Source organism: Thermobia domestica, chromosome 2 (genome assembly GCF_964235325.1).
Source record: "Thermobia domestica chromosome 2, izTheDome1.hap1.1, whole genome shotgun sequence".
NCBI lineage: Eukaryota > Metazoa > Arthropoda > Insecta > Zygentoma > Lepismatidae > Thermobia > Thermobia domestica.
This window is the reverse complement of record NC_137455.1, coordinates 242,857,385-242,871,634: the sequence shown is the minus strand read 5'-3', so window position 1 is coordinate 242,871,634 and position 14,250 is coordinate 242,857,385. Positions and strand designations below refer to the sequence as shown.

General features: G+C 35.5%; 2 protein-coding genes across 3 annotated transcripts in view; one reads left to right on the top strand and one right to left on the bottom strand.

The window, feature by feature from the left end:
- The window catches only part of LOC145678416 (uncharacterized), a 133,089-nt gene that overhangs the window by 23,004 nt on the left and 95,835 nt on the right, over nucleotides 1-14,250 (bottom strand). The window lies entirely within an intron of this gene.
- Nucleotides 1,629-3,122, top strand: LOC145679381 (uncharacterized). Its single transcript, XM_081749964.1, has 4 exons — nucleotides 1,629-1,702; nucleotides 1,872-2,248; nucleotides 2,480-2,630; nucleotides 3,032-3,122. Exons 1-4 carry the CDS (start codon nucleotides 1,629-1,631, stop codon nucleotides 3,120-3,122), a joined length of 693 nt encoding a protein of 230 aa, XP_081606090.1.

The following is a 14,250-nucleotide window of genomic DNA, read 5'->3' as shown; positions in this document are numbered from 1 at the left end:
GCTTAAAAGCATATAATAAAACCTGCCTAGCAAAACTGAACGGGACTCGCAAAAATTTTCGTTAAATGTTCTTGAGTTAGCGAAGATAGATCTATGCTTAAAAAATAAGAAAGGCACATACATACAATGAACATCTGAGATAAAATGTTGTACCTAGTCCTACCGTATTCAATTACAGCATTTATTTGCTACGAATTAATACACATAAAACTTACAGTGAAAGAATGCCTACATACGGTTTCGGGTGCAATGCTTTTGCGCACACTTTCTTCCAGCTTATCATTCCATGCAGATAAGAAGCAAAACAAATAATCATTTTAATGCTTTTGCGCACAAAAGGGTATGCAACGTTGCCAATTCATTCTTTGATCTTAATATACAATATATTTTGTAGGTTTTTTTTTTTTTTTTTTTGCAAAACAAGACAGGACTCATTTGATTAAATAAAATAAACTAATTTATTAAATTACCTAAGTAACTCCAACTACCTTACTTTCTTGGCTTCTTCAAACACACTAATTCACTTATCTAACAGAATACATAGCGAGACAGCAAGTGGTTCCTGATTGGTTACCGCCAGCTGGCGGCAGCCAATCCCGTGACAGCTTCCAAAAGAGAACTACAAAAATGAACTTTTAATTAACGACTTTCACTGGCAGTAGCTCGTTAATTAAAAGTTTGTTTTTGTAGTTCTCTTTGGGTAGCTGTCACGGGATTGGCTGGCGGTAACCAATCAGGAACCACTTGCTGTGTCTCTGGAACTTGTTAACTACCAGATATGAATATATATACTGGAGGATACTGAGAATAATTGTAATCTGTTTGAAAGTGAGACGACAGTATGGATTTCGAGATATCAACTACGAAGAAAGGCGCACCATGCGTAATAATGGGAGGTTATAAATATCGTCGTTTCCGTGAAGGAAGAGAAGGATCAATATGGAGGTAAGTTAAAATAGACTTACTAAATTGGTGAGAGCAGAAACTTTTGTTCATCTCAGGTTGCTTTGTGAACAATTTTAATTTCTACAGACTATGTTGACGTTTATAATCCTTGAGTTTAAACGTAGCTTACTGTGCCTCTCGACTGGCTAAAGTAAGGTAATGAAGCAGTGGATGTAAACTAACTTGATACTCTAAGATTTTCGAACATTTTCGGTTTTGAATACATTTTCATACAAAAGTAGCAGAATTAATCTATAGACCTTTTAGTGAGGCACCTACTCACTATTGCTCCATCTACTAATGATTGATTACTTACACCAAACCATTAATTTTGCAGGTGTACCTTGAAAACATGCTCGGCTACAATTGAAGTTGATTGTACTGAAAGCAGGGTATTACAGAAGGGAGTGGAGCATAATCATCAGGGGAGTATTGAAAATGTTAACAGGCATTTGTTGAGGGAAAACTGTAAACGTCGTGCTGTAGAATGCCTTGACGAACGGCAAAATAAAGTTATAAGAAAGGAGATTTCAAAAATGACAAGCTTGAACAAGCTTGATCATAAGGTTATGAAAACATGCAGAGAAGCAATGTATCGATCTCCGAAGAAGAAAATGCCCAGTTAACCAAAAGATATCACCGAAGCTATTCAACAATTAAAAGAAAGAACGAACGATATAACTATGGCTGGAGAAAGGTTTCTGTACGTCAATGAAGCAGCGCAGATAGTCCTTCTTACATGCAATGAAAACATCAGGTATGTGTTCCTTTTTAGCTGTTGTTGATTTTGATGTTGTTGTTTGATGATTTTGATGTTGTTTTTATATAGTTGTTTCTATATAGGCCTAGTGAAGAAAATGTTTCGCTTCTATGTGTTCTTTATTCTTATTCGGTATTATTATTCCTTTATTCTTTTTTCATTTCAGGTTCTGGTATGATTTCCAGGACATGGAATTGTTTGCTGACGGGACATTTGCATATTCTTCACGACATTTTGCCCAGCTATATACCATTCAGGGTTATAAGAATGGATATTATGTTCCCCTATGCTTCGCGTTATTGCCAAAAAAAGATAAACAGACTTACAAAGATATGTGGAAGACGGTTATCAGTTTAGACGCAAGAGTGACACTCAGATATATTTACACAGACTTTGAAAATTCTCCCATAGAAGCTATCAGAGTGATGTTCCCAGACTGTGATATTCGTTGTTGCGGGTTCCACCTAGGTCAAGCATGGTGTCGAAAGATACAAAGTGATAGCGATCTCCGTAGTGCCTATTTAGATTCAAAGTCACAGTTAGGTATGTACCATTATGATTTGTGCCTTAGTTACTTTTCTTTTCGGTTTTATAGTTACTTCTTTAAGCTGTGGACTTTTGAAATAACTCTACTATCATGACATTAGATTATGTCTTCTAAATATGAATTTGTGGCTACTACTCTAGGCAAGACTACTATAGGAAATTTAAGTTGTCAACTATCCATAAAAAAGTCAACAATGTTGAACTCAATTTAATTTCTATGCTTTTTAGGTTCTTGGCTAAAGACACTTTTTGGACTCCCGTATTTATCTCCAAAGCAAGTACCAGATGCCTTTGCTGATCTGATTTCGGTGGCACCTGACACCAAAGGATTTAGATTTTCATATTATGTGCTGAACAACTACATCGAAGATAATTACAGGTAATATTGCAAATCAGAAATAACATTCTGGTTTGATAAATGTAAAAGATATAATGAAGTTTGGGGGCAATAACAACCCTGTGGCTTACACCCGTCCCGATCTGGGAAAAAACACTTAGTTTTAACTATTAAAGAATGATAAATATCAAAATTAAAGAGGTAGAGGGTCTCCAGCCAAAGTAATTAAAAACTGTATAGTATATAGGCTAGAAGCATTCTCGTTTGAGAAATTAAAGGCATGAATATAGAAATAGCGCACAGAAATAGTAAAGTATTATATGAAATGAGATCCGAAAATTAGTTTCTACTTTATAGCAGTTCTGGAAATCAAAATATTATTTCAAAATAAAAAAATTAAACGGTGATAGGATATGATATTCATGATTACCTTTTCTTTTCAGGTATCCTCCAGTGATGTGGGCTTGTGAACCATCTCCAGCACCTAGGACAACAAATGGACCAGAATCTTTCCATCGTCACTACAACAGCTAGTTCTATTCTAGTGAAATCATGAAATCATACAGGTACTTTCAAAACTCCACACACAGCGAAGTTTCGAGAATGAAATATCTTAAAGTTGTAGGACACAAATTTCAAACACTAAAGTTGTAAAAAATGTACCATACAGCAGAATTGAATATAATAAATATTGGGCAGCAGAATTGAATATAATAAACATTGGGCAGCAGAATTGAATATTTCTTTCGTATCTTTCATATTTACCCTTATTCTCTACAGTATTGAAACTGTGCGCAACTGCATGATTTGCTTAAGCATGATTATATTGAGATTTGGCAACGTCGCATTTAAAAACTGTGCGCCAAACCACGATTTTATACTTTTCGATCAGCTGTCAATCAACTACAGATTATCGTAGATCTTTGGGAGAAAACTGTGCGCAAACGAGGTGCACCCTACGGTTTCAAACGCCAAGACAAAAAGTAGATGTTATGCCCTTTTCAGCGCTCCTCCCTCTACTTTTGGCTTTCTTTTGATCTATTGTGTATATCATGTTAATTGTTCCATGTCTCTAGACCAGCTAGAGAACGAGTTATTGGTATTTGAAAATAAGTATGTAAATTGCACTTTGTTCAAAAACTCGCACGATATTTAGCGCCTTATATGGCGGTAGACTAAAAGTAACAAGTAAACGAAGACTTTTACAGACACACGTTCCGCCTAATCAAGAGAATTTAACACGTTTTTTAACCTTTAAATTCATGGGACTGTGAAATATTTCGTTTAAAATAAATTTCCGTTTAATAAGGAGCCTATTGAAGGCAGTTGTTATTGTATTAAAAGCATGTATTTAAAAAATCTTATATTCTTGTTTAAAAGAAAATATATTCACTTGAAATTACTTCTTGTATCCAATTATATGTAAATCCTAGAATATTTTATTCTAGCGTAACATTGTCCGTTTCAAACGGCAATAATTTAGAGTGTATAATATTGATACTTTAAATGGAATAAAGTGATTTGAGCGAGACACGGAGCATGAATGGGAAGAAGGTAAAGTTATCAAAAACATAACAAAGACTTAGAAGGAAAGTTACCTTTCAAGAAATCGAGGTACGTATCAAAGCAGCACAAGCTTATACTTAAAACTCTCATAAACTCCTTAAAGAAAAACTTAAGAACTTATCTCCTTATCTCAGAAAGTAACTGCTGTGACAAGTTTTAAATTCTGTAAAGCAAACATTTTAATCAATTTAGAGCTAATTTTAAAAAAAGGTTGTTCATTTCTCCCGAAATACATTTTTCAACGGTTTCTTTGGAATGAACTCTGTCGAATATGAAAAAAAAAAAAAAAAACAATCTGGGTATTTCGTAGTTGTATAAACTTCTTACCAGACTTGAAACAGCTATGAAAATATAAGAAGAACAAAACATAGAGTGCTGCTGAAGTCTGAGCATTTGCTGTCGAACAAAATAGAAATGTCCTCTTCTGAAAACGAGCTTCCTTTCTTTGAAAATATTTGTTTAGCATACACTTTGCAAACTATATTTTCTTCTTGAATTGTTAACATCTCTCAACTTCAATCCATTGTTTCAAAAGATAACTTCTAGATTTTTCTGACCCATTTAGTTGCAGTGCGATATCTTTTTCCAATTTTTGTCCACCCAAGAAAAAAATTTGTACTATTAAAATCACCAAAACAGGGTCATTTCAAAATTTCGGCCACTTCGATCACCTAGTGTGACACCTTCAAATTTGAATTTTAACTAGCTCTGAATTTTGACCAATTTACGTCCATTTTTGTCCACCCAAGAAAAAAATTTCTTCCATTCTAATGAACGAAGGAGGGTCATTTCAAAATTTGTCCACTTCGATCACATGTAATGCGACATCTTCAAATTCGAATTTTAACAAGCTTAAAATTTTGTTAGATTTTTGCGCATTCATGTACCACAAACAAAACGTTTTGTAGCATTAAAATAAATGAGGGAGGGTCATTTCAAAAATTAGCCACTTTGATTACCTATTGAGTGACATCTTCAAATTCGAATTTTAATTAGCTCAGAATTTTGTCCAATTTCCGTACATTTTTGTACCATCATAAAAAATTGTACTCTCTGAGACTCAAATTAAGAAAGGAGGGCCATTTAAAAATTTTGGCCACTTCGATCACCAGCAGTGTGACATCTTTAAATTTAAATTCTAACTAACTTAGAATTTTCCCTATCTTTTGTAGATTTTTGTACCACCAACATAGTTGAAACTCAAATTTGAAAATGTGTCACTACAGATGATCCAAGTGGCCAAATTTTTAAATGACCGTCCCTGGTTTATTTCAATGGTACATAATTTATTCTTGGTGGTACAAAAATGTTCAAAAATTCGACACAATTCTGAGCTAATTAAAATTTGAATTTAAAGATCTCGCACTACAGGTGATCAAAGTAGCCGAAATTTGAAATTGCCCTCCTCAGTTTATTAGAATGGTGCAAAACTTTTTTCTTGGGGTGGACAAAAATGGACAAAATTCTGAGCTAGTTAACATTCGAGGATGTCGCACTACAAGTGATCGATGTCACCGAAATTTTGAATTGGTCCTCCTCGTTTATTTTAATGGTACATTTGTTTTCTTGGGTGAACTAAAATGGGACAAAATTCTGAAGTAGTTAAAATTCAAATTTGAAGATGTCACGCTACAACTAAATCGAAATATTTTTCTTTTGGTATTCTTATACTGTCACAGGACCACACAATTTACGAAGAGTGGGTGACGTGGAAATTTTATTGTAGGCAATTTGACACCGTTATTTATATCTTCTTCCAAAAAGATGACAGTCATGCATCATACCGAAAGGATAAATCACTCACCCCTTTCTTATTCTAATTTCACATGACCTTGGAAGATATTCCAAACAAACAACAATGAACCATTTCAAGATCTTGAGTCTATATTAGAAACTTGAAATTCCATTTATGAGGATTGTTGTTGGACGTTAAAAATTTTCAATTTGGTTGTTTCTTTAAATATGCATTTATATGCATTAACGACATAAACATGCACTAACCTCCAAAATATGCACATATATGCACTATAAAACTCTGCTATTTTACTCCAAAACACCTGAAACGAATTTCTGTTTCAAGAGCATATCAATATCGCATCAGGAAAAAAACATGCAAATATGCAAAAATCCGAAGTCTATACATAAGGTATACACAATAAATTCACACACCACGACAGGAATCTTGGGCAACTCAGGAACACGAACTCCTAAATCCCAGTAAAATTATTGTTTTTAATTATTCTTTTGTGACTCGAGGCCCCCGGGCATTTGTCCCCTATTCCCCCTCCCTGTCGCCGGCCCTGCAAACTCGTAAACCATTATTAAACATAAATCATGTGAGTTATACGGCAAAGAAATCCATGTGTTAAGAAAAAGAATTACTCGAAAACATGGTATTTTGATCCAAGCCCATAGCTAGGAAATGGCCAACGCAGTGGAGCCCGCACCCTGCGACAATCCTCAGCTCCTTTGACTGAAATTCTGATTTCTTTTTTAAACAAATATATGTTTCAAAAAATTAGTAGTCAATAATTCTTAAAGTTATTTTCTTGGAAAAACACCATTACAGAATTTACATAAAATCGGTTTAAAATTGCAAAATTCATATCAAGAAACTGTTCTACTCATTATCTGTTTATTATTGGTTAATTTGCAATCAAATATTTCTCCGGATTTAACAACAAATATACAATACCTTCACCAGCTGTGCTTATTAGCAACCTCTGTCATATTGCACTACAAGGTTATGCTATCGTTCTTTGACGTAACAAATGAATGTCACGAAAATACAGCAAAGAACTCGTTTCTGATTGGTTATTAATTTCGGCATTTCTTTGATCTAACAACATATATTGTTGGCAAGCAATAATTCCATTGTTGAAAACAGTAAATTGAAACTTTTAGTTAAATATTATTTTATAATGTAAAATGAATTAAAATATAACCATATTGAATTAGAAATGAGTAGTTATGTGCAGATATACTGAATTTAGACCGAAATCGTTTAAAATAAAGATATTTTATATCTGAAATTAGGCCTATTATACTAACGTACAGGCCTTTACAAATTGTTAGTACTTTTATTTCATAGTGTTGTTTTAAAACTCTTATATAGCTCACACACGAGCGATAAGCTGGTTTTTCTTATTGTTCATTTACAGAATGAGCAAAGATCATCCCACATGCAGTGTTGAATTCAGGGGTGCCCCGGGGGACATTTCCCCCGGAGATAAAAAATCCCTCCCCCCGAAGACACATAAGAAAATTCACAAGATATTAATACCGGTATGATTTTCTCCAACATATCCATCCAGCATTACCCCCCCCCCCCTCCGGAGAAAAGTTTCTAAATTCAACACTGCTCACACGGATTTTTCGCAGACCGTCAACTTGGCGGCGCAAAACTGGGGGAGGGGGGCGCGGAAGCGTAAAATCACATTTTTTTCTTTAGGAAATTTTCACGAATTTTTTGCGACCTTAGTTTTCAAGGTATCATATTGAAATTTTGCATACGTATTCTGTGGACCTTTGACTATTTTTCATGGAAATATGAAATTTCCATGCTACGAACCCGTCATCACTAACTCAGCATATATTTCACTATATTGTAATTGAACAGTACTATACATCAGTCACGAACAAAGGCGTCCACAGAAAATTTCGCAGGGAAGGTGAAGAATACAAGCTTCCTTAATAAGTATAAACTTTTAATTTGAAAGCATAACTTCCTATTATAGAAATTATTATTAACCTATGCAATTTTCCAGAGTAGTCGACTGACCCTTCGAACCCGTCTGTGGACGCCCATGGTCATAAATATCGTGAGGAATTATGTATTTTATTAATACCCAACCCCCTTGCACGTAACTAAAAGATACAGTCTTTAATGGTCACACAGGCCTACATGAAAGAATAGTTAGGCCTATCTACATACTTATTGCAAACAGTGTATCACAAAAATTCAGTAGGCACACCTTTATGGCTCTACAAAGTTACGTGTTTTCATTACTAACAATTCAAAGTACTCACAAAGCTGAACACAAACAGAAAAATAAATAAAAAATAAATACATAAATAAAAGATAAATAAAAATAGACAAATTTATAATTTCGCTGTTGTCACAAGCTAAAATTACAAGCCACACGACGTGTGATCCCCCTCTCACACGCAAACCTAAAACAGCACAATCCTGATTCGTATGTATTCTAAAATAACTCTTAATGCTTCATATATTTTTTAATAACTGCATATGCATAATCTATCTTTACTTACCTCCTTAATCCTCAACCTCTTAAATGCAGCTGCCGGATCACAAGGTCCAAAATACACGCGTAGCACGTTTAAATACCACACAATTTCACACAAGCACACATCAATGCGGCGTAGCTAACGTACATATTATAGCACATGTGCTCCATAGAACGTATATGGTTAGCGCGTGTGCGTACGATGCACGTAGTCCAGGGTTCGATTTCCTGTGGACACTCAAAAGTTTTGGTGTTGGCCCAGATAGTATGGAGAGGACAATTATGGAGCTAAATGTATTAAGAAGTAGCGGACTTCGGTCTAGAAAGCCGGCATTAACAACTTTAGGTAGGCCCGGGTCCCAAAGGTTTTGTCGTGCCAGCAGTGGCGTGCGGTGGTTATGCAACCAGGGAACAGGTCGACGAAGATAGGAAATATTGTGTAACAAAACAACGGAACTGAAGTAAATGAGCACTAATAAAATTTTGCTTTTAAGAAATCAGAAAATTTTGTTTGTAGCTGATTTTTTTTTAAAGAACAGTAGTACATGCAGTAGCGGAATTTGGTGTGAAAACTAGGGAGAGGGGAATGCCATTACTTCAAATTGGTAGTCAAAAGATCAAATATCTATAAAAAGCATAGGCAATTAATCGTGTGTCGAAAAAGGACTGCCTCCACTGAGTACAAATGCATGTGGAATCCACACAGTTTTTTGATTCCACATAGAAATACACGCATTAACTAAAATTCCACACATTTTGTGGAATTCAACACACATTCGGAACTCTTCTAGCAAAAATACTCAACTACCGTTCAGCCTTTATATTAATCACGTGACTATCAAAACGGGATGCAGGGGCGCAGCCCCGAGCGAATTCTCGAAATCGAGCAGCCGTCGAACAAAACAAGTGTGTTAATTAGAAAATGGTCCCGATTTCGCTCCAGCTCAATTCATGGGCAGCACTAAATGACAAAAGAATATGAAGAAAGTATGCGCAGCCCAAACCAGAAAGCTAGATAAACGAAACCTGGAAGAAAGGAGAGATCTGGGGGCGAAGTCTCCAGCGGCCAAAGCTATTTTGTATATAAATAAACCGGCTAAATGGCTAGGAATACAGCAGAACGTAAATTTTCCCCCGAGTACAAATTCCCGGTTTTTCATCAAAATTCCGACTTTTACAGAATTAAAGATTTCCCTGAATTTTCCCGGTTTTCCAGGTGAGTGGCCACCCTGGGAATCGAAAGGATATCCTTTTCAATGGACAAGATATTCTTTTCTTCTACCTTTTCTTCTTGTACGTATGATTTTATCTATGTAAAACGTCTTTGATAGCGAAACAGGTTGTAATTCCTCTCTATAAAATCCCACAGAGCACATCACAGCCAGTGGACGTACATATTAGATCCAGAACGTCCAGTTTTAGTACATTGACTTATGCGTAACATCCATTGGTGGTCCATATTACGTTCGGCAATGGATATCCACATTCTGAACTTGAGTGGACGGTCCATTGGATGTCCATATTACGTTCAGAAGTGAATATCCATTTTCTGGACTTCAGTGGATGGTCCATTGGATGTCAATATTTAATCCACGAATGAAACGTCCATGGACCTACATGATCTGGATAAAAAAGGGACGTACGGAAAACAACATTCAATTGTTAATGACGGCACATGCGCAGATCCTTGCACAGTGCAGTCTCAGCCGGTTTGAATTGAGTGGTTGATTAGAAGCGTAGAAATTTCAGTAATATTAATACTTTTAGTTCTATGTTGGAGTGAAGAAGCAATCTTTTCTTTTTGCAGATAGGAATTGAGTTTTTGTACTAAAAACGGGAATTAGGTTGCAGAGAACGTCATTCGCATCGCGTTGACAAATTTTCTTTCGTCCGTTTACCACATGAAACTCTTCTTTTTTTTTTTTCGATTATTACCAGAATATGAGATTAAAAAAACCTAAATGGTTCTTTTTATACAGAAAACTAACAATACTAATATTTCTTACATATCAGTATTATATGATTTTTTTTAAATGAAAAACGGACAGAATGAATTTTGACTTTTCTATTTGTCCCTATCCTTCTGAGTAGAGAGAATGCTGTGGCGCAACTAAAGGGCCTGCAGGGCCCGCAACATTGAGAGGCCCACAACAGACAGAGGCCCATTTCAGTTTCAAAGTTAAACTTTATAATGTTAAGATGTTAAAAATTATGTGATGTTCCAACTATATATCATTTTTACCTATAAAGACGGTAACACCTGAGCGATTATTTAGTAAATTAAATGCCAACAAAACTTTTGCTGACCAGCGAAAACATTATGACCACTCACTACTTTTTGAACGAAATCATCGGGCTGAGATAAGAGCTACAAGGCATAACACAACCGCGCGCCAAACACAAGAATCTCACTCGATTAGTCAGTGTGGTGCTTGTACCTTGAATGGGGAAGACGACGATATATCAGGGTGACTAAATGGCTGGGAGCTTCATTTCGCAAACAGCGCGACTTGTCGAGTTTTCGCGATCTGCCGTGCTTATGTATTTCAAAGATGGGAAAGGACAGTGAAACCAGCATCGAACCAAACAACAAAAAGTGGGACGACCACACCTCATTAAAAATGTCGGATGTCGTAGACTCTCGAAGTTGGTACAGCAGAATAGACGAAAACTATAGCACAATAATAATAATAATAATAATAATAATAATAATAATAATGAGCATTTTTTTGCATATGAGCAAGTTGTGACTCACTAGATAGAACAGAAAGTCAAAAATGTTCTCTGTAAATTTTACGTGACTCATGAATGTTGAAAGAGGGGTCCGTTTAACATTTTTGCGGGGAGGCCCATTCGTCCTTACTTATGCTACTGAGAGAATGTAAAGTAAAATAAATATATACGCAGATGTAAATATGTTTATATAAACTCCTGGCGCAACAGTCCCTTGTGATCTGAGTCTGCAGCGGGCTTATGTTAGTGATAAGCACAACTACACCCAACGTCGCTGGCTGTCTAGATTTAAGTCCGCTATCTTTTAGTTTCCCAACTTTTCTCTCGATATTTGGTCAATACAGAAATGTTTGAGTGCTACACCGGGAATTAAACCCTGGACGATGCACACCGTATCACTTTCGCTAATCATTTGGTAAAATTCACGTTAGGGTGGTACTGAATTATTTTTGGAATATGCCATTTCTCATAAGGTAAAGTTCAAAAGTATTGTGACAATTAAAAAGCTCACTATCAACCACGTATTCTTATCTAAAAGTTTTCGAGATATGTGTCAAAAATGGTTGAAACACTTGAAGTTAGTTTAGTAACTTGAAGAAGATAGTGGACTTATACATACATGATTAGAATTGCTCCAATTTTTATTTTTATTCTTCTTTCTCGTAATGAAATACAAAATCATAATTTCAACCATTTTAGTACATTTTTCATAATTTGAAGCGCGAACAGCCGGTTTCTTTCCTTACGTTTTGAACTTGGGATTTATATTCTCCTTGTCACTTATCGTGAAAGTCATATAATGACATGGGTCCCAAAGCTAGAATATATTATGCGACAGAGGTAAATTTTTTTACTTCATCTCTCAAGATCTGTTAAATTTGACATTTATTGAATGATATCGGTTTTATAATACGAATAAATTTTTCGCAATAAGGTGCGTATAGTGGTCGTGAGAAATGACAAAAGCTACCACTGACCTTTATAGTTTGACTCATGCTTTTTCGATCATGGTATTCCTCTTAAATTTTGTAAAGGACAGTATCATTTTAATTATCTTAACCTAATTTCCTAAAGCATCTCATTCGTTCGCTAAAAGAAAGATTTCTATTTTTTATGTATAAGAATTCAGGGAATGCAAATTTATTCAAAATTCCTTTACAATTAAAGTCGCCTAAACAGATATTCCTTCGAGATTTCTGTATTTTGAAAACAAATTCACGACTTCAGTTCTTTGTATTTACTTGTTTGCATGTTTTTTATATCAATTCTGTATGATCAGTTCCCAGAATTATTTTAGTTCCCCGGTAAATCCATTTATAACAAGCTCCAAATACTGCTACAATTTTAATGTGGTTTCAGGAGAATCTGCATATCTCATCCTTTTGTTACTCTTTATATATTCATCTACTACGTAAACAAACATCAATGAAAGAAAGAGGTTGAGAGCTAACGTGTGCTCCGTGAGGAACGTTGTCATTCCTTTCACTGATATATCTAGAGAGTCTAGTGTTGCCACGAGACGAAACGAGACAAGACGAGACTTCTGGCTGTGTCGTCTCGTTTAGAAAAGATGTGCCCGTCTCGCCTCGTATCGAATGGTTCTATCTCGTCTCGTGGGAACACCAGAAAGACTGAGACCCACAAAAAGAGCTGTTATACCAAGTGGTTAAAATTACAACTTTTAACCAAGTTTGGTTAACAGAGCACAACACGCAACACGACTGCAATCTTCCAGCAACGACTGCTTAGTTTCGACTAAACCCGTAATTACTTCGATAGGAACATTTGTCAATACCGTTAGTACAGTCGAAAGGCAAGATTTCCCCATTTATTCTGATATCCTTTTTTCAGAACCCCTGGCGCCACTTTAACAAATAAGGAGGCCTATGTAATTTTCCCATTTAAAAAATTGTTTATCTTCGAATAACGTCGTAAAAGGATAAAAAAGATAAATTTTATTGTCAAATCAGAATCTTTTCAAAACTCAGTATCAAGAAAGGCTGACACGTCTTGGTTCGAAACGAGAAAGACCATGAAACAATAGTTAGTTACTGATAAAATTGCCACTTCTACGCGTACTTGTACTTCTATAACAGGATTTTTATATGTAGATATCTCCACCAGCCCCCGGAATAAAATCTTCTGAAACACTGATCTCAATGAACGCTTTACATTGTGTTTGAATCTGAAGCACTATCCCAAAATAATTAAACTTGAATCGATTGAAAAATGGAAGTGAAAGCTGTTTGTAAGAATCATTTTAAAAAATGCTTTAGGTATTCCCTGGTCTTTGTAGGATTTGAAACATTGGATCATTTGGATCATTTGAAATAATAAAAGATGGTATACACTTCGAAGGCAAATAATTTATTTCGAGTTAATAAATTTTTAAACAAATTCAGAAACTGTGTTTGTATTTTTCGAGACAGGAGACGAGACATTTCACGAAACGCGTATTGTATCGTGTCTCGCTTCAAAGAGTCCTGTCTCGTCTCGTTGCAACACTAAGAGAGTCTTACGCATTCTCTTTCCAAGAAAATGAGCTAGAAACTTGAAAAGCACATTCAGTCAATTATCATAGAATATACTATGGGCATAGCCACTGATGTGTAGAAGGTGACACAGGCGGAATTTGTTTTTGGCGAGTTGGAGCCGTGGGGCTCCATTATTTGGATTGGAAACAGCGGTTCAAAAATATTTTACATTTAGCATACATACATATACACATATATATATATACGTACACACACACACGTACATGTGTGTTACATATACTTTAATTAATGTGTGGACCTAAGGACAAGGTCCGGTTCGCTCGCCCAAAAACCGCCTCTGGGAGGTGGATTGGAAGCGCACCACTGAAACATATAATAATCTAATCGTAATCTATTTCGTTTGTTTAAAATGGAATAGACCTAAATACAACTTTTTTTAAATGTTCTTCTGGATATTCGATAGCGTGATCGCTCATATCAAAAAATGAGAGAATTAGTGCTCTGACAATCTGGTAGAAATACAACATGCCATATATACATTACTGTGATTACATTGCTATTTATTCAATGATTATTTTGCTTAGAGCTTTCTTACTCTCCAGGGTACTCTTCAAGGGTATA